Source organism: Lepisosteus oculatus, chromosome 6 (assembly GCF_040954835.1).
Source record: "Lepisosteus oculatus isolate fLepOcu1 chromosome 6, fLepOcu1.hap2, whole genome shotgun sequence".
Taxonomy (NCBI): domain Eukaryota; kingdom Metazoa; phylum Chordata; class Actinopteri; order Semionotiformes; family Lepisosteidae; genus Lepisosteus; species Lepisosteus oculatus.
In genome coordinates, this window is record NC_090701.1 from 20385214 (window position 1) to 20409198 (window position 23985).

The 23985-nt window shown below is 35.2% G+C and overlaps 1 gene segment (V, D, J or C); it reads right to left on the minus strand.

Annotated features, from left to right (window-relative positions):
• Positions 1-1811: 1811 nt before the first annotated feature.
• Positions 1812-12872, minus strand: LOC102686216 (T-cell receptor gamma chain C region C10.5-like). The segment is given in 4 exon segments: positions 1812-2443; positions 3333-3428; positions 4072-4395; positions 12771-12872. Coding segments are annotated over 3 exon segments (504 nt in total).
• Between the last annotated feature and the right edge of the window lie 11113 nt (positions 12873-23985).

Here is a 23985-nt window from a genome sequence, read left to right on the forward strand (position 1 = left end):
TATAATTAAAACTGAGTTTAATACTTAAGATCTTATATTTAGATTATAATTTTGGCAGGAAATCAAACTGTGGTCGTTATAAAATTAAACTGAGCACATAAAAAAAATGAACGAACATAGTTTATGTGGCATGTCTTTCTCTAAGGACTATGTTCATTAATATTTTTTTTAATCACTCAATTTCCATTGTAAACAGATAATACAACACATCCTGGGTGTACTTTGTTACAGTTATGTGATTTACTCTTCTACCATGCTATTGTCAAATCTCGGAAGTTAATGCTAAGCCTGTCAATTACTGGGGTCAAAGGCCTCCAAGGAAGATTAGGTTGATGCTAGAATTGGAGGACCTGTAGGTATCGCTCTTTCCACTGGACTTCAACTTTGAAACCAACACCCCAGTAAGGTGACTCTCTAGGGTGCTGGAAATGACATCCTTCAGATGAGAGGTTAAATCAGTGTTCTGACTACTTCTTCATTAAACGTACTGTTAACAAGAATACCCCTTAACTCAATTGGTGGAGTAAATTCTTTCTTCTACACCCCATCTGCTGCATAATTGGGCATCTGGTGCCTAATGGCTGCTGTGTGTCAACCAGGTGCGTTTTAGTGGTGGATAGTCTCCTCCTTTATGCAAAGCTTTTTGGGATGAAAGATGATATAGAACGTAAATGCAAGGAATAATTATTATTATGTATTGTGGATTGAATTTTTCAAGTGCATGGCTTGACGTTTTAAACCAATTCAGCACCTAGAGGTGTTCCAGCTTTTTTCCGGGGTGTATTTTATTATGCTTTCTGCTCAGTTTAGATTCATAAGAGCATAGAAGCGGTTACTGATGAGAGGATGTCATTCAACCAATCCAGGTAGTTTCTTATTGGTCCCAGTTATAATTAGTAGCTGCTTATTGATCCCAGGGTACTGGCTTCAACAACATGATTGGGTAGTTTGTTCCACATTCTCACCACCTACTGTATTAGATAAAGAAGTGTCTTCTGATGTCAGTTTTAAATGCACTACCGTGTATTTTACAATTGTGTTGTAAAATACAATTGGGGTTCTTGTTTCACGTTTTTGAGAAAGTTCACTGGGAAGACTGTAGATGCCTTTGAAGATTCCAAATACTATTGTCATGTCCCCTCATACTCTGTTTAAAACTCAAAAGGTTTAAACTCCATATACTGTAGGACATTAAGCTTATGAATGTATCTGTGCTTTCTGCTTCAACTTGTACAGTGGAAGTAAATAGCATTGTATGTTTTTAATCATTTTTAATGTTTAACCACATTACTGAACTTGAGAATAATGAATTTAACTGTCTAGCCAGTAAGAAACTACAAGTTCATTTTCACATAGTACCTGCTGTAAATTTTACTTGTTCCAAATTTGAGGTTCTTCTGTTTGTTTTTTTCTATAACACATTGTAAGCTCTTTTGTGTGTGTGAGAGACCAGCTAGTTTCAGAAACAGTGAAATTAGGTGTAACAGTAAGTTGGGAAGGCAAATGTTAGTTTTGATCAGCTTTGAATTAGCAAATTAGACCTTCACCTAATATAATTTGTAGTGAGTTTCAGCAGTCATATGTTAATAGGACAAAAGCTGGAAAATGAAGTGGAACTTTATATAGTTTATAAACAATTATTGGTTTGAAGTACGATGCCTATTTCTTAACCAGTTAGTTCCTTCATTTCTAAGACCTTTGTGTATTAGAAATGTGTCATTGCTCTTGTAGTGTGAGATGTGCTGATAATGTTTTGTGCAGTTAAAACTATCTAGCCCTAGCTCAATTAAAGAGAACCAGAAGGACAAATGTGAAACAAAATACCAGACTTTATTTGTTTAAATCCATAAACATTAAAATGTTAAATAGAATTAATTTGAAAGCAGTGCATTGTGGCTTGTCAAAGTCAAAGAAATTAAATTGCTCTTTGGAGTAACTGATACTACTACCTATACATAATAATTTGTCTACATTACATTATGCTATACTAATATATGGTTGCCACAAGATCTGAATAGCAAATATAGCTTCTTTAAAATAAATGTTATTCACAATGTCTGGTGAGCTTTGAAATAAACAAGCTACGTTAGAAGAACAATACCAGATAAGGTATGGAGAACATTCAAAATGTATTTCAAAAAAAGAAATTAATCTATTCTCTGAACATTAAAGACTGTCCAAAATATAAATGAAGCTGGGCACTGCAAAGTCATTTCTAAGCATATAAAGTGAATAAACAAACTACAGTGGCTTTCTTGTCCTGTCGCTGGCTGTTCAGTGTGGTTACTGTCTCACGGCACACCCTTCCGCGTGGCCATTCCTGCTGTAGACTTCATCTGATACATGAGGAACGACACTATGCCGCAGTACGCCACACTCTTCAGGATCAAGAGGCTGTAGGTAAGCGTCGCCATGTTAAAATTCCCCGTGAATTGTAAGGAGTCTGAAATAAAGGAAAAGATGAAAAGCAATATTCCTTTAGTTTTTAAACAGAAGTTCAGGAGAAGGTCATATCCTAATCTCCCCATCGTCTGCTCTTCCGCATATAAATATCCTGTATATCATCACTGAAGCTACTGTATTTGCACCCCTCCTGGCACCCATCTTCATCCTTGTAGCAGCTGTCCAGCAAATTCTTCATGAAAAGGGAGGGGGTGGGGGGGGGTTCTGTCAGCCAAATCATTTGAGTTAAGCTGCTGATTCCTCAGCCAGGCAAGATAGAACAACACTGCTTTAATACATTTTCGCCTCAATGTTTCTTTCATTAGGATCTGACCAAACTACTTAAAGAGCTATTTTGAATATACCAGGTAAAAAAATAAGGACTATCACCAACATAGTCTTTTCTCTTTACTGAATTAAGGCTGTACTTAAAAAAGCAAGACAGCATAAAGCAAGCAGAACAAGAATCAGATATGTGTTGTCATTTAAGATGGTAAATTATGATTGTTTATAACTGCAGAGGGTGGCACAATGACGCAGTTGTTGGCATTGCTGCCTCACAGCACTAGGGCCCCTTGTTTCAGTTGCTGGGGTGTTATCTGCGTGGAGTTTGAATATTCTCGCCCCGTTTATGTGGGTTTCTTCTTGGTGCTTCGGCTTCCTCCCACTGTCCAAAGACGTGTTAGTAGGTGGCTTTCTGGAAAAACTGGCCCTGGTGTGAGTGTGAGTTTGTATCTGTGTGTGCCCCTGCAATGGACTGGATTCCTGTCCAGAGTGTGTCCCTGCTTGCACCCATTGCATACTGGGATAGGCTCTGGGCCTGGCACCACCCTGTACAAGATAAAGTGGTTAGAAAATAGATGGTTAGAATTACTACAGAGAAAGCTTACCATAGGTTGCAGTGTCTGATGTAGCATTGCTTGGTGGGCATTCATTTTTTGAAGAACCTGAACTTTCAGGTTTTTTATCTTGATCAGGTTTCTTTTCTAGAAGAGAAAAAGAAAAACATTTTCTCTGAAACACATATTTTTGTTAATTCTATCCATATTCTTCTGTTGGGTCAAATATTGATTTATTCTATAGTAAGATGCTTAGAATGTTTCAACTTTCAGACATACAAGACAGCGTGATGCCAGGGGAGAAAAATAATATTTACAGGTATAGGCAAGATAACTGATCTGAGATGGTTGGAACCTAGCTCTTCCATCTTTACTGTTCACTGGGTCACCAACAGAAAATATTGGAAATGAAAATTAAACTTAACTTTCAGAGGGCTTAATATCATCATACAACTCATGCATGCCTGCCCTGAACAGCACAAAGCACATTAACGTCTTTAATGAATTATTAAGTATGTCTTTTATCTGTCTTGCAGAGGCAGTCATGTTTGTTTTCAAAAAACAATTTTATGTATTTTTAGAATCAACAAAAAACAACAGCTAGCCATTCACTGCACTGTAAATGCCCTACAGTATATGTTTTATTTTTTGTGTAAGGCTTAATCAACTACACGTTCGATATAACATTTCTTGAGAAAGTGTGTTAAGCAAATTCTATTGTTCTGAGAAAATGGCCAAAAAATTCTAACCACTCTCAATTCTGGAAAAATATAATAATGGTATACCATACCTGCAAACTTCTTGACTTCTACTTTATCAGTAGGCTGTTCATGTTTGACATTACAATAATATTTAACATTATTATTATTGATACGTTCTTGTTTGACTATCAGCAGACTGATGACAGTTTTATCTTTGATCTTCATTTGCGGTATTACTTCTTCATTGTCGTTGTCTTTCACAGATTGTATGTCGCCTTGACCCTCCTGGTTTTTCCAGTCAAATTCCACAACATCTGGGAACATATTACTTGCCAGACAGAGCATTGCTGTTTTGCCATTTTCCACAGGTGTAGGTGGATAAACCGTGAGGTCTGGTGCTTTTGGCGGATCAGCTGCAATATGTTAATATAACGTTATTAATAATAAAATTATGAACATCAATGTAGTGTAGAAAATGGACACTTTTTGCACTTATCTGATTTGAGACAGTTTGGTTGATTTTAAGTGCTGATCCTGTACAGTATATGCACAACAAAAGAGTTTAAAATATAGGAATACAAATCTAAAATTAAAAATAAATATAAAAGTAAACACTGTGATGTTTACGTTTATCTTTATTTGATACCTGAATGCATGTTGTATTAAATCTTTTTGAGTAGCATGTCATTTTTTTTACTTCATTTTAAAGTAAATGTCAACTAAATCAACAGCAGTAAATTATGTAAAATATAAACACCTACATTATTGAAGTATTGGATATTTAGAATGGATCTTTGATCCAAACACTTGAGCACTTTACACCAAATCACAAAAGGATATTTGAGAAAACGTGTTATCAAGATAGACATAACATGTTAGGTCTTGGGCGTATAGACCTAAACATGTACTTGATTTTTGTTTTATATTCCAGACAAACACTGAAACAAAAACTAAAGCAGAAGCTAGGGGTAAGTTATTAGACATGTTATATACTATAGTCTATAAGCAGTGGTAATAATATACCAATAGATATTTTAGGAGCCAAATGTTTCCCAATTTTTCCAGACAAAGGAAATGGAAATATTAAGAGGAAAGTTTGACTCTAAATCTGATTCAGGGTTTTATTTTGCTGTGTCTGGCTGTTCTTATTTTTAGATAGCTCATGGAATTTACATTTTAAAGTAAATGTAGTGAGCTTTACCAGATAAGTAAACATTGTGCACAGCAATTCATATTCCAAACAATTATGGTCTTCATTGTTAGGACACTGAATTTCTTTATATTATCAGTTCAATTAATATACTGTATATTGGCACACATACCGTACATGTATACATATTAACCTTCATAATCTGTAACATATTGAGCTTGGTACTATACAAAGACATGTATTTATTTATTTACTACAATTTGCAAATTCATCTAAGACAAAACCAAGTCACATCTCATTAAAATGCAGTTTAAAGTTTCGTTGCAACAACGTTATTTGTCCTCTACAGTCAGCTTCTTCCCCAATGGAGTAGAATAACTAACATACATTGGGTGATCCATTAACTGCTAGAAACCGTCCAACCTCTGGAAAGTAAATGACTCAGGCATTGCCATGGTGTTAGCTGTTAGATTTACAAATAAAATGAGCAACACATCCATCCTTGCATTTTCGTCCAGTTCAGGGTCATGGGAGAGCTGGAGCCTATCCAAGCAAGCAAGTGGCGTGAAGTTGGATACACCCTGGATGAGATGCCAGCTCAACAAAGGGCATACACTAACACGCACACAGTCACACTAGAGCCACTTTTATCTAGAAACCAATTAACCTCCCAGTATGTTTTTGTATAGTGGTAGGAATCCAGAGCACCTGATTAATTCCACACAACACGGTGAGAACATATACAGTATACTCCATGCAGATACTGTAGCACCCCAGGTGCAGAGCTGAACCCAGTGTCCCGGTGCTGTGAGGCAGCAATGCTAACTACTGCACCACTATGGTGCCCGTAACATATTACAGTTATTATTAAAATTAGAAAATTGTTTGTTATTTGACAGATTTCTAAGTGCCATGTTCAAGAAAGCAACAACTGCAAACTTATGCTATTCTATTAGATTTGCAGGTTAGTTTTTATGTATAGCTCATTATTCCTTAACTATAGTATATATTAACTTAACTTTTAACTAATGTTTATTGACGAATCCCGGAACATATTGCAGGGTGCTCTACTACTCCGTAGTTTCAAACATTTGCGAGCTCCGTCTCTTAAGCAAAATGTTTCTTTGATGTCCTTTGTTTTGACAGCAGTTAGTTTAGAATGCAAAACAGCGTGTGCTGATGTCTGTTATTGTAGTAACATCTTGGAAGACTATTAATTTGGAAAAGGATTCAAAGGCCAGATCTTTACTTAGCAATTAGGAACTAATTTGTGTAACTAATGTGTATGCAAATATGAGAAAATAATTCACTAAATTCTGTGAATACTATAGCATAAATACTGTGGCAAATTTCCCTGATCAGACTTGCAAGGTAAGACTAGTTAAAACATTTGGGCAGTTTTAAAAAATCACAACAAAATCTGTATCTCTTAATTTGTACAGTTAGGTTGGTTAAAGTTATCACTAACACTAAATATAGGCTATACTATGCCTGATTGCAATTCTTATATTGAAATGGGAATGAAACGCGTCCTTGCTTTTTAAAAAAAAATCTATATTTCACAAATAGGAATATTAATGTATATTCAAAAACATTAAAATTGCACAAACAATAAACATATATATGCATGTTCTTCCAAAAACAATTTATGACTAAATCGCCTTATATGCAAAATAGACTAAATCAAATTTTATGCAAATTGAAAATAAGGCTACATTTAAAAAGTAACAAAACACTTTAACAAGATGGGTCCTTAACAAGATGTCAATTCAAAAGGACAGAAAACAATAAGCAATGCAGTTTTAATTGTCTGCCTGTGTTTAAACATGGCAAGCAGAGACTTCTAGGTGCATACAATAAATTAATAAATAAAAAACATACTTTCAGTTATACTTTCAAAATATATTACACATTTAATACTGACAAAACCTTTATATATGCTGTCCTTGCGTTAAATGCTAGTTTGTTAATGACAAGAGCAAATGTGTGCTTATGAGATAAAATAAAGTGTTGCTTATTTGACACTCAAAAGTCTAGCACTTTTGAGAAGGCTAAAGAATTTAAGTTATCCATCAATCACACTCACTCTAAAATCATACAATTTTTACAATTTCTCTATGTTCTAAGGTACTGTACATAATGTGTTATTTATATGTGTGGTGAATAATACCTTTTAGTCTGCAATTGAATATTTCCTACAATTTCAATTCTGAAAAAGAAATGGAGATTTGTTCACTTTCACTTCAGTGAAAATATTAACAGTATTTTGGCATCTGTTATTGTTTTTTTATTTTTCTTTCATTCCATATAAACACAGTAACTGCTAATATTGGAAAATAGTTTCACTAATTTGTACAGACATAAGAATTAGTATAGGGATCAAATTAAGTGTTAAGTACTGTATTTAATTACAACCTTCCTGGTCCAAAGATTTTCTTCCCTGTTCTCACAAGATTACAATGTCTTTAGTGAGTTCTACTGTATGCACTTAACTGTTGTAACTTTCCTTTGAATTCTCAAAGAATTGATATATTAATGACAATAATCTCTGTCTAGAAAATACAAATATAAAGTGCAGCCCTTAGCTTGATAGCTTGACACGTTTTTTAAGAAGGGATATCAATGCTTTTTGGTAGTGCTCCATTATTCAATAAAACGTGAGAATTGTTATAAATACTCAAAATACTCAAAAATTACTTTCAAACTAGACATAGGTACAGTTTTTATATAAGCTACTGTACGTTGTATTATGTTTGATATGTTTTCATATAAATCAATGATTTCGTTTTCAAATTACATATGGACATTTATTATTTCTAAAAATAACAGTAGGTGAAGGAGGAGGAAACTGTTTTTTACAGTAAATTAATTGGTTTAGATGTACTCTTAATTTGATACATTTATATTTGTTCAGATACAAATAAAACAGTACTGCATTTCCATATTACATCCTAGTAACATGAAAAATCTTGTATAGAAATAAAGTGCACAAAACATAGAATTTACATTTTGGAATCTTGTGAAAAAAAACACTATGAAGGGGAAAACATACCTGATACCACTAGCTGAGTTCCTGAGCCGAAAACTTTAACAAATACTCCTTGGATCCCACACTATTTGTTCACTGTACAAAAACCATTGTTTTTGAGTGAAATATCATAATTTTACATTGTTATGGCTTCAAAAACTATAAGATATTGTACATTCAAATTTGATTTCTAGTTACAGAATTTAAAGTACCACCCAGCTTTAATACCTGAATATAAGGAGATTCACGGTTGAACCTATACCTGTGACAATAGGTTTTATGCCAGAGTCAGTGTTTTATTTGTCCTACAGTCTCAACATATAGGGCAAAAACTGAACCCTGCATGTGCACAGTACCCCTGAATATTTGCTTGAGATTCGAGGTCTGGGTTACTGATATATGGGTACACAGCTTTCCTCTGCCTCCTAAAGTTTAATTAAATAAATTAAGTTTAAAAGTGTTGTCTGCAAGTTCCATTGAGTGGAAAGCATGTGTTTTTTTTTATTACAAAGAATATACAAAATCAAAGTCTTTGTCCCTGATATACCTTTGGTATAGTGGTTGTTCAGTGCTTTGGGTGTTACATACTGTACAGTATGTACATGTAGTTTTTAACAGAGATGCACTTTGTTCTAAAAGGATTATTTAAATGGAATGAAGAGATTAGTTCTACACTTCAAACGATCTTCATTAAAATCTCAGAGACTCATTCAGCGTTTCAAAATGAATACTTATATCCACACAATCTCAATTATGATGTTTCTCTGGGACTCTGGGACCAAAGTACTTCAAAGTAATAATAAAGGCAATATGTAGAATCTAATAGTTTCACGAAGCTAGTTCTGCAGCTTACACATTCACTCAGGCACACAATCTCCAAGTGTCTGATTTCATCTACAGTATGTCTAAAGTTCCAGTCACAGCATAAGGCACATTAATCAGATTGAGATCTATGAACTAGAACTTCCATAGAAAACTAAGTTTCTTACATTATAAAAAAGAAAGCAAAGTTTAGGAAATGCTGCATTTTTCTCACTGGTACTGCAGATGCATATGTGATGGCACTGAATCAAATGCATTATAATGCCTTTGTAAGATACTGTACAAGTACATAGATGTCTAGATTTACTTTGTTTAGTTTAGATAAACTGAGTCAAATTTCAAGGGCTTAATAATACAGCTGACTAATCAATCAACAAAAAATACGTCACAAGTTTTAAATTGAATTTCTTAAAGATAAATCACATTATTAACAAATGTCCTAAATTTCCGACATCACCGCCTGTTTATATATTGGAACAATTTACGGTGCAAATATACAGTTATCGTCTTTATCCATGATTAAATTTCCATTTTCTAAAAACAAAGCAAAAAAACGTTTCCAGCAACCCAGAGGTTTATCAAAACATGCAACACGTTTGCCTTTTCAAATAAACCCTAATTATCACAAAAAGCAGAAACGAAAAACAAAATCCTTAGTCCAATATTTTGTTCTCTAAACTGACACTTACCAGCCACAACAAGCTTTGTACCGCTTCCATAGACTTTTGGATACGGCCAAGCTTTTACACAGTGTTTCACTGCGTTGCAGGAATACCTGACTGCTCCCAGTGTCTTGAGTCTTCCCACAATTTCAGCCTGCTAACTATTTGCAGAAATTGAAGTTAAAAGTAATACTTACAACTAACAATTAGTTTTGTTCCAGATCCAAAGACTTTGATGTTCCCCACAGTGCTGCACTCACTTACAAAAACTATTCAAATAACGTGAATGTTTACGCTGTTCTGAAATTACTGGGACGTAACAGAATACAGAAGTTGACAATAACGAAGACCCAATTACCCAAATTGTTTTTTCCCTATCCTCTTGAAGTTATTACCAGTAGCCTACAGTACATGCTATGTGAACCTTTGTTAATAGAAAAGATACCACATAACATCAAACATCAAACATACCAAAAGTGCAACATAGCCTGAAGTTCTTTGAAAAATAGTTTAAGATGTACTATACATAATTATCTTGTGCAAAAAAATCGAAACAATTAGAAACATCTCAATATTTATGTATATCACTTCACTTAATTAAGTACTGTACATCACTTTTAGTCACTTCATCCTCACTTCACTTTCAGTCCCTTTTCATAGATAAGCCTACTGTACATCGTACATTCTCTAAGCGAAACGCTATATGCATGGTATTTATAATTTTCTCTTTGAGATTTACATCTATTTCTTATGTTTGACTAGGCAGTTTGAAAAGTGCAAGCCTTAAAAAGTATTGCCTACCACTGCATCCATTCGGAATTGTGTTAAGTGCAGTAATTTATTTCGGCGACAGACCTCCTGGTCATTCCAAGTTAGTCCGTCACCCATAATACTGATTGTTGACAATGTATGTGTAACAGGATAAATTATTGATTATGTTATATCGAAGATGTGCGGGAAAAGTAAATAAGTCAACTTACCGCTGACAATAAGCCTGGTACCAGATCCAAAAACCTTATAGGCATAGACACCACTATCGCACGCTAGCTAAGACCTTTACAAATACTGTACCACCCAATATTTTGCTTGCCCTTTTCTCGGTCATTGCAGAACTCGCTATTTCTTTCTTTATTCTACGAGCTACCTGTATATAATTGTAAGTGGATTAAGAATGCAATGTTTGTGTCATCACAACACGCAGTAGTACAAAAATGTTAACGTTTTTAGTCCCTTACAAAGTTGCGTGCGGGTATTTTTGGAGTGTTCGAGATAATATTAGATTACCTTACCAAATAAACATGTTATAAGGCGATGTATGGACAGTGAATTTAAAAAAAACCCATACAAGACACATTTTCGTCCGTTTAAAATTGATTTTAAAAATCTGCAGTTCATTTTTATGACAAATTTTCATCTATGAAACGTTCCTTTATTTCACCTGTACTTCATGTTTTTAATATTTTTATAACGAATTGGTATTAGTAAAAAAGCCATATTTAGTGAAATTAGTAAAGTTGGTCTTTACATGCACGAATCCAACGGTTATTTAGTACATGTAACAGATTATAAACTAAATCATAAAATTGTGAAAAGGGAAAACCTTGGTAGTTTATTTTTATAGTCATGTAAAACAGTAGGTTAAGAGCTTAAAGCTTGCATCTTAAAGTACAAAATACGTTTATAATAGTGAAAAACGCATTATTCACAGGACTGGTTCTATAATTTTGGGTTAATTTTGGTTTAAGGGGATACTTTTAAATGAAACTGGCACTATTGTACTTCACTTTAACCCTCTTAACTAAGGTTACGCGCATTTTTGGATTCTTGCCAATCAAAATATTTCACCTCAATACCGCTGCCTTTTTACTGAAAGATTCATGGATGTACGTACCTGATACAATAAGTTTTGTCCCAGAGCCGAAGTGCTTTATACCTCCCACAGTACGCGCACGCAGTACAAGAACTCAAGAACGGTATTTGAGCTGAAGGTAGTACAGTATATTCGTTTTGACTGATGCTTAAAACTTTCTAGTTGAAGTTGGGAATAACAGTACACCTATTTCTTTCACAAGGACTAAGAAGATTTAAAGTCAAAAGTCAATTTACATGTAAGAGTAATTAAATGTTAAGAATCTGAAAACGCATTCTACAGTTTAAAAGCTTCAAAACTTACCCGATACAATAAGTTTTGTGCCAGAGCCAAAGTGTTTCACCCACCCTGAGCCTCACGGTACATCAACACTGCACAATAACATACTGTATAAACTCTAAGGTCTAAGGTCATTAATACCTTTGGGCAAGGTGGTTTTATCATAGCACTGATAAATTGTAAGGTATGTTTATTGGGCATAAACGAAATCGAAAAAATAATGTTTCTTCTCGCAGGCACGGAGACGCTGAATAACTACTGTCAATAGTTCATCGCAGATACTGTAGGTAAACTCTCTAGGGCTCCACTGCCTTCAGTCTTTGAGTTGGTTCTGTCTTAATTTTACTGATTTAATTATCAGGATATAATTATTTGTTAATCTGTTAATTATAAGGATATCATTATCTGTTAACCTTTAAGAGTTCAAAAAGTGATTTTATTCTGTGCTGTATTTGCTATTTCAGATATGAAATTTGCATTATCATCCATAGCGGCATTCCAAAATTCCTTTTTATAATACACTACTCCATTCAATAAATCAAAAGCATGTTAAGGTTGAAAATAATATTAAAGGTTACTGTAATTTTACAGATTTTTTAATGATTAAAATAAAACTCGTCAAACCCAATTTTTTTTGTTTCTCTGCCAAAACCTTTGGAGTTTCGATGAATGCGAGTAGCCATTAACTATAATACATTCATCATGTTTTTAAAATTAATCATATTTGGTTAGGTACAGTACAGTATACGGCTATGATATGGGTGTGTGTGTGGGGGGGCTGCATTGCCTATAGACTATAATTCTTTTAGATCACAATGACGTATCAATAGTTTAAAAGAAATAACTTTTGACATATTTTAGGAGCATAAATGTTTTTTGGGGGGATTCACCGAATAGCATATATGCCACCATGAAACGGATTAACGAATTAATTCACATTTCTCAGTTGTAACGAGTAAATAGAAAAACAGTCTTACCGCTGACTATGAGTTTGGTGCCAGATCCAAACACCTTAATCCAGTAGCCACTGCTGTCACACAGTGACACGAGGCTATACAGAAAAGTGTATCTGGCACAATTCTAAAGGTACTGAAGAGTTTACAATTGAACTCAACAGCTTCGAAACACTGACTGTAGACAGACTTACTGTACGAAATGCAAATTACACGAGAGAACTCATGTCTACCACATCCAAAACCTTAAAAGCATACCCATAATCATGCGGCTGTCAGGACATTTACAATAACAGAAAACGACAGCAAAACAAATACATCCATTTGTCAGTTATTAGAAGGGTATATAAAAGTGTAAACATAGTATTAAAATGGATAGCCAATTAGTCACATCTTGAGGTTTCTTCCCTCTAGATTAGCTGCAAAAACCACTGTACTTACAGCGTTGTTCCTCTGCGTTATTTTACGGTTGTCATTTTTGTCATATTATGTCATATTTTACTCTTGTCCATAGGCAAACATTTTCACTGACAAAAGACGTTTAACAGATTGTGTTCAGATTTAAAGATTCTTATATTTTGTCCCATAAATGGTTTCAGAAATAACATTGCACTAAAACCTGTCTCCTCGTGTTTTGGTTTCGGATCTCAGGATGTTTTCTATTCTAAATTCCTTGTCAAGATGCACTCTTAATATAGATTAATTAAAAATATTTGCGAATATTTTTCAACAATAGAAATTAGCATAGACTAAATATAGATGATACAGTACTGTATGAAGCCTGTTCTCTTTCTGTGATCATTGCAGCCTGTCCACAAGATGGTCTTAAGACAGCGTCGACAACTCAGATAAAACCAAAATATCATTGATTTCTCATTTCTCATAAACTGATAAAGAAACTTACCGCTGACTATTAGTTTGGTGCCAGATCCAAAGACTTTAACCCTGTACCCACTGATATCGCACAGCTACACTTAGCTGTACAAAAACTGTAGTGCTACATATCTTTTAGTACTAAAGTGCACATTTCTAATACAGAGCATAAGCCAAATTCTAAACGGGGAGAATATAGACTCAATAAATGAAACTGACCTGCGACAATAAGTTTTGTACCGGATCCAAAAACCTTGATATCGTATGCACCAACACAGTTGCCGATTCCATTACAAAAAGTACCGCTCGATTCCACGGGTCTAGAACGCCTCAGAAAATCGCACCACTCCGTTATTTTCAATTCAGTTGTTAAGACATTTAACAATTTTGTTGCTGACCAAACGAATATGACAGGTTTATGAAATTTCAACCTATTAAGAATCGAAAATCAGCTGTCTCACTCACAAATGTATTGAAAACAGGCAGGAGAAAATTGTACTGTACAGTATGTAGAGCTATTAGACTTCTTTTCAAATTAAATACAAAGCGCTTAACAAAATATAGTCTTAAACTGATGCTAACAAAAACGCGGTTGTATTGATGCGTTTAATTTATAAAGCACTTAGGCTGTTTCAACACAATATGCTACCACAATTAATTACTAAATGTCTAAAACGTAAAATCGTGTTTTAAACATATTCCAATAGTAAAAAAAATATTCTTTAACAAATTTAAATTTAAAGTTTAACAAATAGCACCAACTCATTATTGCCGCGTTAAAGGATCGTCAAATAGATCGGCGTTTTGCATATTCACGCGGAGTCGGCAACTGTTTCTCAATTTCAGCGTAATCTAACGTCAAAATTCCACAAAGAAGTACTGTGTCGTCGGAATTACGATTTCAATGTGATAAATTACCTGCCACTACCAGTTTGGTCCCAGTTCCGAAGACTTTGCCAGCTCCCACACTGATGTTAAGGCATACAATAACTCTGACTGCACCTCAGAAAAGCTGGTGTCTACTTCACCATATAATAATTATAATAGCTATAATATTATTCTAGTTATAATAATTCCTCGGGATGTAGAGATGCAACTTTATGGGGCTTTTTTAAATAATAATTGGTAAAAAGCTTAATTTAGATCATGGATAGCAGTTTCCATTGATCCCGGCTCCCACCCTTCTGAATGTCCTTATTTAATCCGTAGTCGTAGTTTAAATGTTTTTTTTTTTAAAGTAAAAATAACAAATAATGAGTGTTTGATACAGTACCTGACACCACAAGCTTGGTTCCTCCACCGAAGACCTTTATAAGATAAGTGCTACGGCCCGATTGCACCCCACAGTGAGATAATTTAGGGCAATAACCGTCAGCACCGCTCGAAATTACTTATTTCTAGGTCTATCACCGATTGTAAACATGCAGTACATGCCGTCGTTTTATCCCCGAGTCGATCAAACGATTCGTTCTGATACGCAATGATAAAGTAACTACTCATAATATTAAATGCAATTACTTCATGATTGTCCTGATTTTTTACTAGCAGTGCATCGGTTGTAAAACATGGTAATATGAGAATGTAGTCTAATTGTGGTCCAAGAGAGACAAATATGATCTTTAACACAAAAATCCACATATTTTCTAGTACGATGTGATTTCAAGTTCAAAAATCATATACTGTAAATAAACGTCTGTGCCCGAGCCTCTAGGAAGTCTGCAGTGCCATACTGTACCTGTACATTACCAGTTTAGTCCCCCACAAAGACATTGACTTCTCCCGCTCTGACATACAGTAAACGACTACCTAACATGCTTACTGTGTCTGTTGGATATCACTCACATTAACCCCGAACTAGAATGTGTACAGTCTATTTTACAACTAAATTATAATTTAACAAGTTAAGCGGTCACAACCGAATAAATCCTATTGGACAGAACATACGCCGTGGTATTTCTTTTTCTTTCTTTCGTTAGGTGAAGAATATTTACTTAAATGCACACGGATAATGACAAAACACTTAATACCTGAGACCACCAACTGGGTTCCTTCTCCAAACACTTTTACACTGTAGCTGATACCTCCAAATGTCACCACACAGTGAAATACCCCAACGCTTTAAACAGCACCCGAGGAACGAACAGATTTGAGTCTTTCATATTTCACTATTACAACGGAATTAATATACAACATTAAGACGAATATTCATAATTGAAATGTAGAAAATAAATTGTAGCCTATCAGCAGGTTCCCATATGCTGGTTTGTAAACAATTGACCCATTAAGGTGAATGCAACATTGAGACTATGTTACCGGGATTATTTGTAAACCACTAATTTCGGTTACTTTTAGCTCTATACAGTACTGTACTGTATGTACACTATCAGTGGTCCAACACATACTGAAATGCTCCCTGCGCAATCTACATTTTACAATACACCGTGTTCTCTTACTTGGAATACTAGCAAGAACTCAAGTTGTGTTTTCAGAAAGCTGATTTGCTCTTTGTGGACTTTAAGTAAGTAGTAGGCTACAAACATAATTCCATAAATTTCCTTATTGTAGTTTCCAGATCTTATCGTATCATACAAAACTCAGTTTTCTGTCAATCAATACATTAAACCTTATACTGTAGGTACACGTGCCATTCAGTGATTAAATCAGTTTCTTTTTTCTTTTCAACGATAATTAATATTAAAAAAATAATTTTTACCTGCAACCACAAGCTTGGTTCCTTGCCCGAAGATTTTTATATAATAGGTATAACCACCCTCTCTCACTCCACAGTGGTATATCACCAAACAATAATGATGGAAGTTTGTTGAACAGAATCAGGGTCTCAAAGCCCTATGATGATGTTGATGATGATGATGATGATGATTATTATTATTAATAATAATAATATTCCACGTGTTAACTTTATTATTGTTTAGACAACATGTTACTGTATGTACTTGTTCCCCCGTACTAAAGCATTACACACAACGGTTTTAAATTTTGTGCTGAAAATAGAACAACTATTTACAGTACCTTTGTCATAATATCACAATTTCTACAGCACATTAATACGAGTAAGTCGTACAGATGTGTAGAAGACCTACCTGATACTATCAGTTTAGTTCCACTTCCAAATAATTTAACATAGTCACACAATGAGAAAGGCCTTTCAATTAACTGCCGATTAAAAGTAAGTCTCTTTTTTTCATCAAACGATCAGATTTTAAAACAAATTTGAAATGAAACATATTTTCAGCTGTGATACCAAAACATACTGTAGTTGTGCAGTGTCCTTGAGAAACATAAAATACAAAATAATTGCTTGTATACCGAAAATTTTGCCCCAAGCCCAAAAAGCCTACTTTTTAACCATCTCTTCCGACATAAAATGCTGTCTTCTAACAAAAAAACTTTTAAAACCAACAGCAATGAAAATCCATCTTAATACAGCAGACCACCTCATCCTTGATTTTAGCATATTATACATAGACAATGGTATCATGTTAAAATAGTTCACCTAGTTAATAATGCAAAATAGGTTGTGTTAAATATATACTGTATATATAAAAATACGATAAGAACACGAAATTTACAGCTATTCCCTGCACACAACATAAGGCTGATCAAGCGATTCACTGCAATAAAGACCAGGAAAAGATCACTGATACAGTACGTAGTGTAGCAGATTCACATAGCCCGACCAACCACCAAACATGAAAATGAAGAGGGGCTGTGAATCAGGCTTTTGACAGTGTATTTTAAAAAGTTATTTTTCCTTGGGGGGCGGGGGGAGGAGTATTTTTTCCCAGCCATTGTTCAAATGAGATTTTATCTTCAAAATCTTGCAAGGCAACACTATATTTAATTTGAACTGAAATATTTCTACACTGATCTGCAATGCATTACAACTGCCAGATAATAAAAAGATCAGAGAGGTGCTTCCGATCTCTGCAAATACTGCTCATCCACTGATCCAAAGGGTGTCTTCTTCATCATTCTAAGATGAAATTCCATTGCATTTCAGAATGTTTTGCTCTGATATTGTGTCATTAGACATTTTGTTAAATGGATTTAAGCCAGATTTTGCCTTGAGTGATTCTGAATTGACACTAACCAGAAAGTATCAGGTAACACAACATGCACTGTAGATTAGGTACTGTATAAGACCACAGGGCACAAGGGAACACTTAACACAGAACAAAGAGGTGTCCACCCATGCCCTCTCAGGTGTTGGAATCAAGCGCTTACAAAGAATTGTTCAACCACGCTGGACAAGTCACATCCCTGTCATAACCAACCCTCCTTCTTTCCACTGCATTCACTCAAGAAAAAGACATATCAAATGTGGCACAGCACTGGCCTGTAAATGAAGACGGCAATTGCCACACATCCAAATCTCTAAATACTGGTGTTTGTAATTAAATACACAAGGAGGAATTACCATACAGTCTTCAGAAACTAGGGATAAAAAATGTAAAAATGTGTGAGTGCATGTACTGTAAGAAGGAAATAGTGTTTTAAGTGCTAGAGCACAAAAAATATTTCTGAAGCCTTTGTGACAGAAACATTACATGGTTAACAAAGTCTGATATAACGTGGACTCTAAAACCTTCAGAAAATAAATAAATGAACATTTTTATAATTTGCCTTACATGGGATGTTAGCAGAAAGCTGAGGCATTTGACTTCAGAATGCAAGGTGAATTGTTACGACATTATTGCTAAATTTCTTGAAAAACTAGATGCCCAAGAATGAGCATTAAAATGTGCCTTTAATTTTGGCTATCCATTAAACTCTGTTATAGAATAGACTTGTAGACCTGGGGGAAAAAATGATTTTGTAAGAAGAATTAATGAATTGTGAGAAGAAATCTGTTACAAACCTGTAACAGATGTGTTGGTGGTAAAACCGAGGTTTTTCTCACAGTATTTCCACATAATTTCCAGGAATTCAGAGGTTATGTTGCTGGTTAAATGGAATGCAATTACAGACAACTGTATTAAATATGAACTGGTCAGAGCATAAAGTGATCTCCTGCGTTAAGGTGTCTGAGCTTCATTCACGTCTCTGTGCTAAGACCCAGTGGCAGGTTTTTGTACAGGCAGCCTATGGCATCTATAACACTGTGAGAGTCCCAGTAGGCACAATAATAGGTGGCAGAATGGTCAGTCTGTGTTGGCCGTATGATGAGAGTTGACGTCTGAGCAGTATTGCTTTTTTCTGCACTAAACCCTGAATTTCTGAAATCCTCATCTGTAGCAGGGTTTTCTCCAGCTATGCAAAGAATCCTTTTGAAAGCCTGTCCTTCTTTCTTCTGGTACCAGTGGATGTAAGCACTACTGAGGTCCACGCCTTTGACTCTGCACACAATCCGAGTAGTTCTGCCTTGATTCTTTGTCAGCGATGTGTCCTGTTCCAAGGTCACTGCTGGTTCTGCCACTGGTAACAAGAACAGAGAAATGGCATAGATTGAGTCGTTAAAGAGGAAGGTCAGAAATGTGCCACCAATCTCTGCAAATACTGTTCACCCACTGATCCTAAGTGCTGTATTCGTTAATTGGCAATCTTATCTTATCTTCACTTACCTAGAAATAGAGAAGACAATGTGATACATGAAGCTAAAAACATGGTTTCGTGTTGGTTTAAGGTTTCTGCATGTAGGGGCAGAACTGAACTTCCTTAGATGCTTCACTATTTTGATGGAGCTCAGAGAGGAAATGACTGATAAAGCAACCAATCTCTGAGCGCCACGGTTTGCTGTTTTTGTCAGTTTAGGACCATAACTCAAATCAGATCTTACTGTGCAGATTCTGAGATGACAGTATGAAAAAATGTTACAGTATTTCAGGGGTCCTGATGTTCAGTGCATGTTAGAAATGCAATTGTTTAGATTGTGCATTATTATTTTACAGTTTTGCCATTTTATGTTTGCATGTCATATTGCTCATATCATGTGGGATTCCTTTGGGTTCTCTGGTTTCTTCCCACAGTTGAAAAAAATACTGGTAGGTTAATTGACTTGTTAATTAGCTTCTGGGGAAACCGGGCCTGGTGTGAGTGTGTCTGTGTTTGTTTTTCTGCCCTGCGATGGGCTGGTGTCCTATCCAGGGTGTACTGCACTGTGCCCATTGCTTGCTGGGATAGGCTTTGGCTCCCCCACCACCCTGAAATGGATGGATCTTGTGCACATTTTGCATTTAGCTTGAAATCAGAAGGTGGTTTGTAAACGTTGTGGAAGACTGAAAGGAAATATTAATAGAATTCCTGTTGTTACTGGAACTGAAGTTTTAATTACTCTCTGAAGATCATCAATATTTATGCTTTTTTCTTCACTTAAGGGATTCTAACTACCACATGGCAACCATTGTCAGCGCTGTGATCAGAGATCAGAAGTTACATTTGACATCTACTTTAAGTCCCATAACTGATTATTTTATAAACTGTTGAAATGTACCAGGTATTGCATTAAGCAGTGATATTATTGATTTCATGTCTCCATATGCATAATACAGTACAGTATATACAGTAGGTATGGCTAGTAGCCATATCATATAGCTATAATATATATCATATAGCCATGGTATTTCAACAATATTTGAAAAAGATTGCCCTTGCTTCTTAAAGGAGGTTCACAAACCTTTGGGTGAGGCCCAGCACTGGGACAGAACCACAGCATGTTATAATCCAGGACACAGAAACTGCCTACCAAGAAAAGCCTCTTGAGGTTTTTGTATAATCAGGCTTCTAAGCATAATGAACTGACTGAATGAATCCCAGTTACTACTATTGATTCACAATTCTAATCAACACTACAGTACCTATTCATCTGGTTATACAGTAGATACTGTATTATCTGATTCTTTAACACTTATTATCTGATTCTTTATCAGATCTGTGAAAGAATTTCACTATCTAGAAAGCTAAAATCTTCTATTTTCTTGGTTAAGATTTTTTTCCAGTTTCCAGCAAGTTCTAAAAGTATTAATTACAATACTGTACTGCAGTTCTCTGTAGACCTCAGGCAGTTCAAAGAGGGTTTGTGTAAAACAACAGATGAGACATTCTAAGAGAATTGTCCCATCAACTTGTAGTCACTCTTTCAGGAAAGGACAGGTGGTTTGATGAACTTTTCTCTGCTTGCTTTTTTAAAGGGAGACTTGAAAACAAATTGCCTGTTTACTGTATGTTTGCAGCTTTACAGCTGGTTAAAGCAATCATGCAAACTATACGAGAAATGAAAATCTGAAGTTCAAAAACAGATTTTAAAAGAATTAAAATCGCAGAAATGCACCTTTAGTAGGATAATCTCAGGATTAGTCATTTCATTAATAATGAAAGACACGTGAAAGTGTGATAACAGATTGGTTAATGAGTCAGAAAACATTTGTAATGTAGTTTTCACCCTGTGATCTTTTAGAATCTAATGTTTCTGTTGCTGATTCAGTGAGAAATTAATACAGATGTCTGTATTAACAAGCTTTCATAGATTTGAATTTTCTGGAATAACTGCGTTGAGCTTCTTGACTTTGTTTCATATCATATTATTAAAATGGAAGTGCACAGAGCACAGAGTTTTTGTTCAGGCTGATAATGGCACCTGTGTCACTGTGAGAGTCCCAGTAGGCACAATAGTACGAAGCAGAGTGGTCGGCTTGTGCTCTCTCTATGATGAGGCTGCAGGTGTTATCGTTGCTGTTCTTGTCTGCGCTGAAGCCTAAGCCGGAGAATTCTGGGTCAACCTGGATTTGTCCTTCTCCAGGCACATAGAGAATCCTCTTGAAAGCGGCCCCTTCTTTTCTCTGGTACCAGTGGATATATGCACTCTTGAGCTCTGTTCCTTCCACTTTGCACCCAATGCGGGCGGTTTTGTCTTTTTGTTTTGTCAATGTTAATCTTTCTTGTTTTAAAGTCACCGCTGCCTCTGCCACTGAGAAAAAAAACGGAGAAAAGGTATTAAAAGCTACGTTGCAGGCTCTGTGCATTTACTAATGTGAGAAGTGTGGTCTTCACTCACCTAGAAAAACAGAAGATAATGTTACACACAATATCGGTATCATTGCTTCTTGCCTGTGTAAAGTCTTTTCTCTAGAGGTAAACATAATTAATTTCCTTACAGGCTCGTATTTTGACTGAACTCAGACAGGAAATTACTACTAATCTGTTAACCAATCTCCAACAGCCACATTTCGCTGTATTGTTATCAGACCCTGAAGTAGCTCAGATCGCACTGTGGATTCAGGGCAGGCAGCAGGTATTTGAGTGGTATTTGAGGAGCTTTAGTGTTTAACAAACACATCAGTGGGATTGATGATGAAGTTGTTGGCTTTCTGAAGCCACTCTCTTTTGCATTTAAAGTTTATATCTATTGCTGTTTTCTCAACATCCAAATTACATTTATTTTAGTACAATAAGGTTTTTCTTAAGATGCTAGACATTGAAGACACATCTGAGGGGAAAACGGTTTTAGGAATTATTGTATCTATGAAAAGTGTCAGTTAATACATTTTATTAATTTAAGAAAATAAAATATTACATTTAACTTTATATAAGAAGGAACAACTGTTCATAAACATATGTTGGGGATGATGGGATCACTTATAATGCTAGTGGAAACTCCTTCTAGTGAATGTTTATTTTAAATTTTTACATATAAATAATTGTTTGCTTACTTGGGTCAATGACCAAGTAAAAACTGTAATAGAGATCATATTCTTATGTTTAATTTGAATTATGTGATTATTATTATATTGATGAAGAATAGCATTTGACTGAGACATTCACAAATCGTATATTTAAAGCACATCATGTGAAATTGGCCTCTGCCACTGAGGAAAAAAAAACAGAAAAAAATTGGAAATTTTTTGGTTGATCTCAGCATCATTCACAATTTGATTTGCAAGAATTCTGTCTGTTGTGTTCTATAAATTGATGCTGGGATTTACTTGAAATTATAAAATTAAAGAACACCCAAATGCTTGGATGATTACAGTATCTAAAATTTTGAAACTTGGAGGTGGAAGTTGGAAACAAGATATGTGTAACTACAGTTTTTAATTTACTTTTTGTAGTCCCAGTTTTAAAATACATTTAGGGCCACTTTCCAGTGTTTTCATGTTCTATTAAAAAAAAGTAATAAAATAAAAGGTAAACTGAGTGAAACTGTAACACTCAAGAAGTGATGATTAATTTGGGTGAATCTGGCAACAGATGGGTTAAAAAGCTACAGTATGTAACCTGTGGTTTCTTCACAGTGTGCTTTCCTGGATTCCAGATGTTTTTATTGTGCAGACACAGGCATTTGATGATTGAGGTTTCTCTCAAATGGATGTGTAACGTCATGGACCAACTGTTAATGATTCATATCATAATATTAAGCTCGAGGTGCACAATGCTTGGGGGTGTTTTATGTGCAGACTGGTTGTGGCATCTGCATTGTTAGCAGGCACAGTAGTAGGTAGCAGAGGCTTTCATTGAGGTGTCCTGTGATGAGGCTGGAGGTTGTCACAGCGGTATTCTTGTCCTCACTAAGGCCCAAATCCCTGAAATTGGTGTGAAACACAGGTGCTCTTTGGTATATACTGTACAATGCCCTTCAGACCTGTACCTTCTTTTTTCTGGTACCAATGTATAGGAGTTCTACTGATGTCAGTGGTGCAGTTTCAAGGTCACTGCTGCCTCTGTCACTGTGAACAAGAGGGAAGGAGAATAAAGCTGTAAACTGAAGTGCTTAGTGAAGCACAAAGTATTTGGAATCTCACCTTTGCTTACTTAAAAAAAGAGAAAGCCATGAAATATGATTTCTTGTTCATGTAAGGGCTACAGCCAGACTTAAAAGTTAATTTCCTCAGATGAGGTTGTGGTATTTGGTTCAGATGAGGTATTTGGTATGAACTCAGAGAGGAAGTGGCTGATACAGTATGTTAACAAATCCCTAAAGGCCCTGCTTCACACAGATTCAAAGCTAAAAGCACAGTGAAAAGAAGTCTTCTGGAATTTTTTTATTTTTGCCTTGTATTTATTTATTATTTATATCCTACAGTTGCAGTTCCACTGTCATTCAGTGGATTTACTGTGTTTGAAAAGAAAATTGCATTAATCTTTTTCTTTACTTGCTACACACGAAACCTCTTTTTTTATTTTGCAATGCTTACAGTTTTTTGACAATTTGAGATATAATGAAAATACATAATACCCACCCAATATCTACACATATATTTGTGAAGTTCCAGATTTAAGAAGGAGATGAAAAGAACAGTGGTAAATATGGGAAAATGAGAGGAAAATGTTATCCCTCAGTCTCAAGACATACAGTACAGTAATGGTAGGTTAATTGGCATCTGGGAAAATTGTCCCTTGTGAGTGTATATGT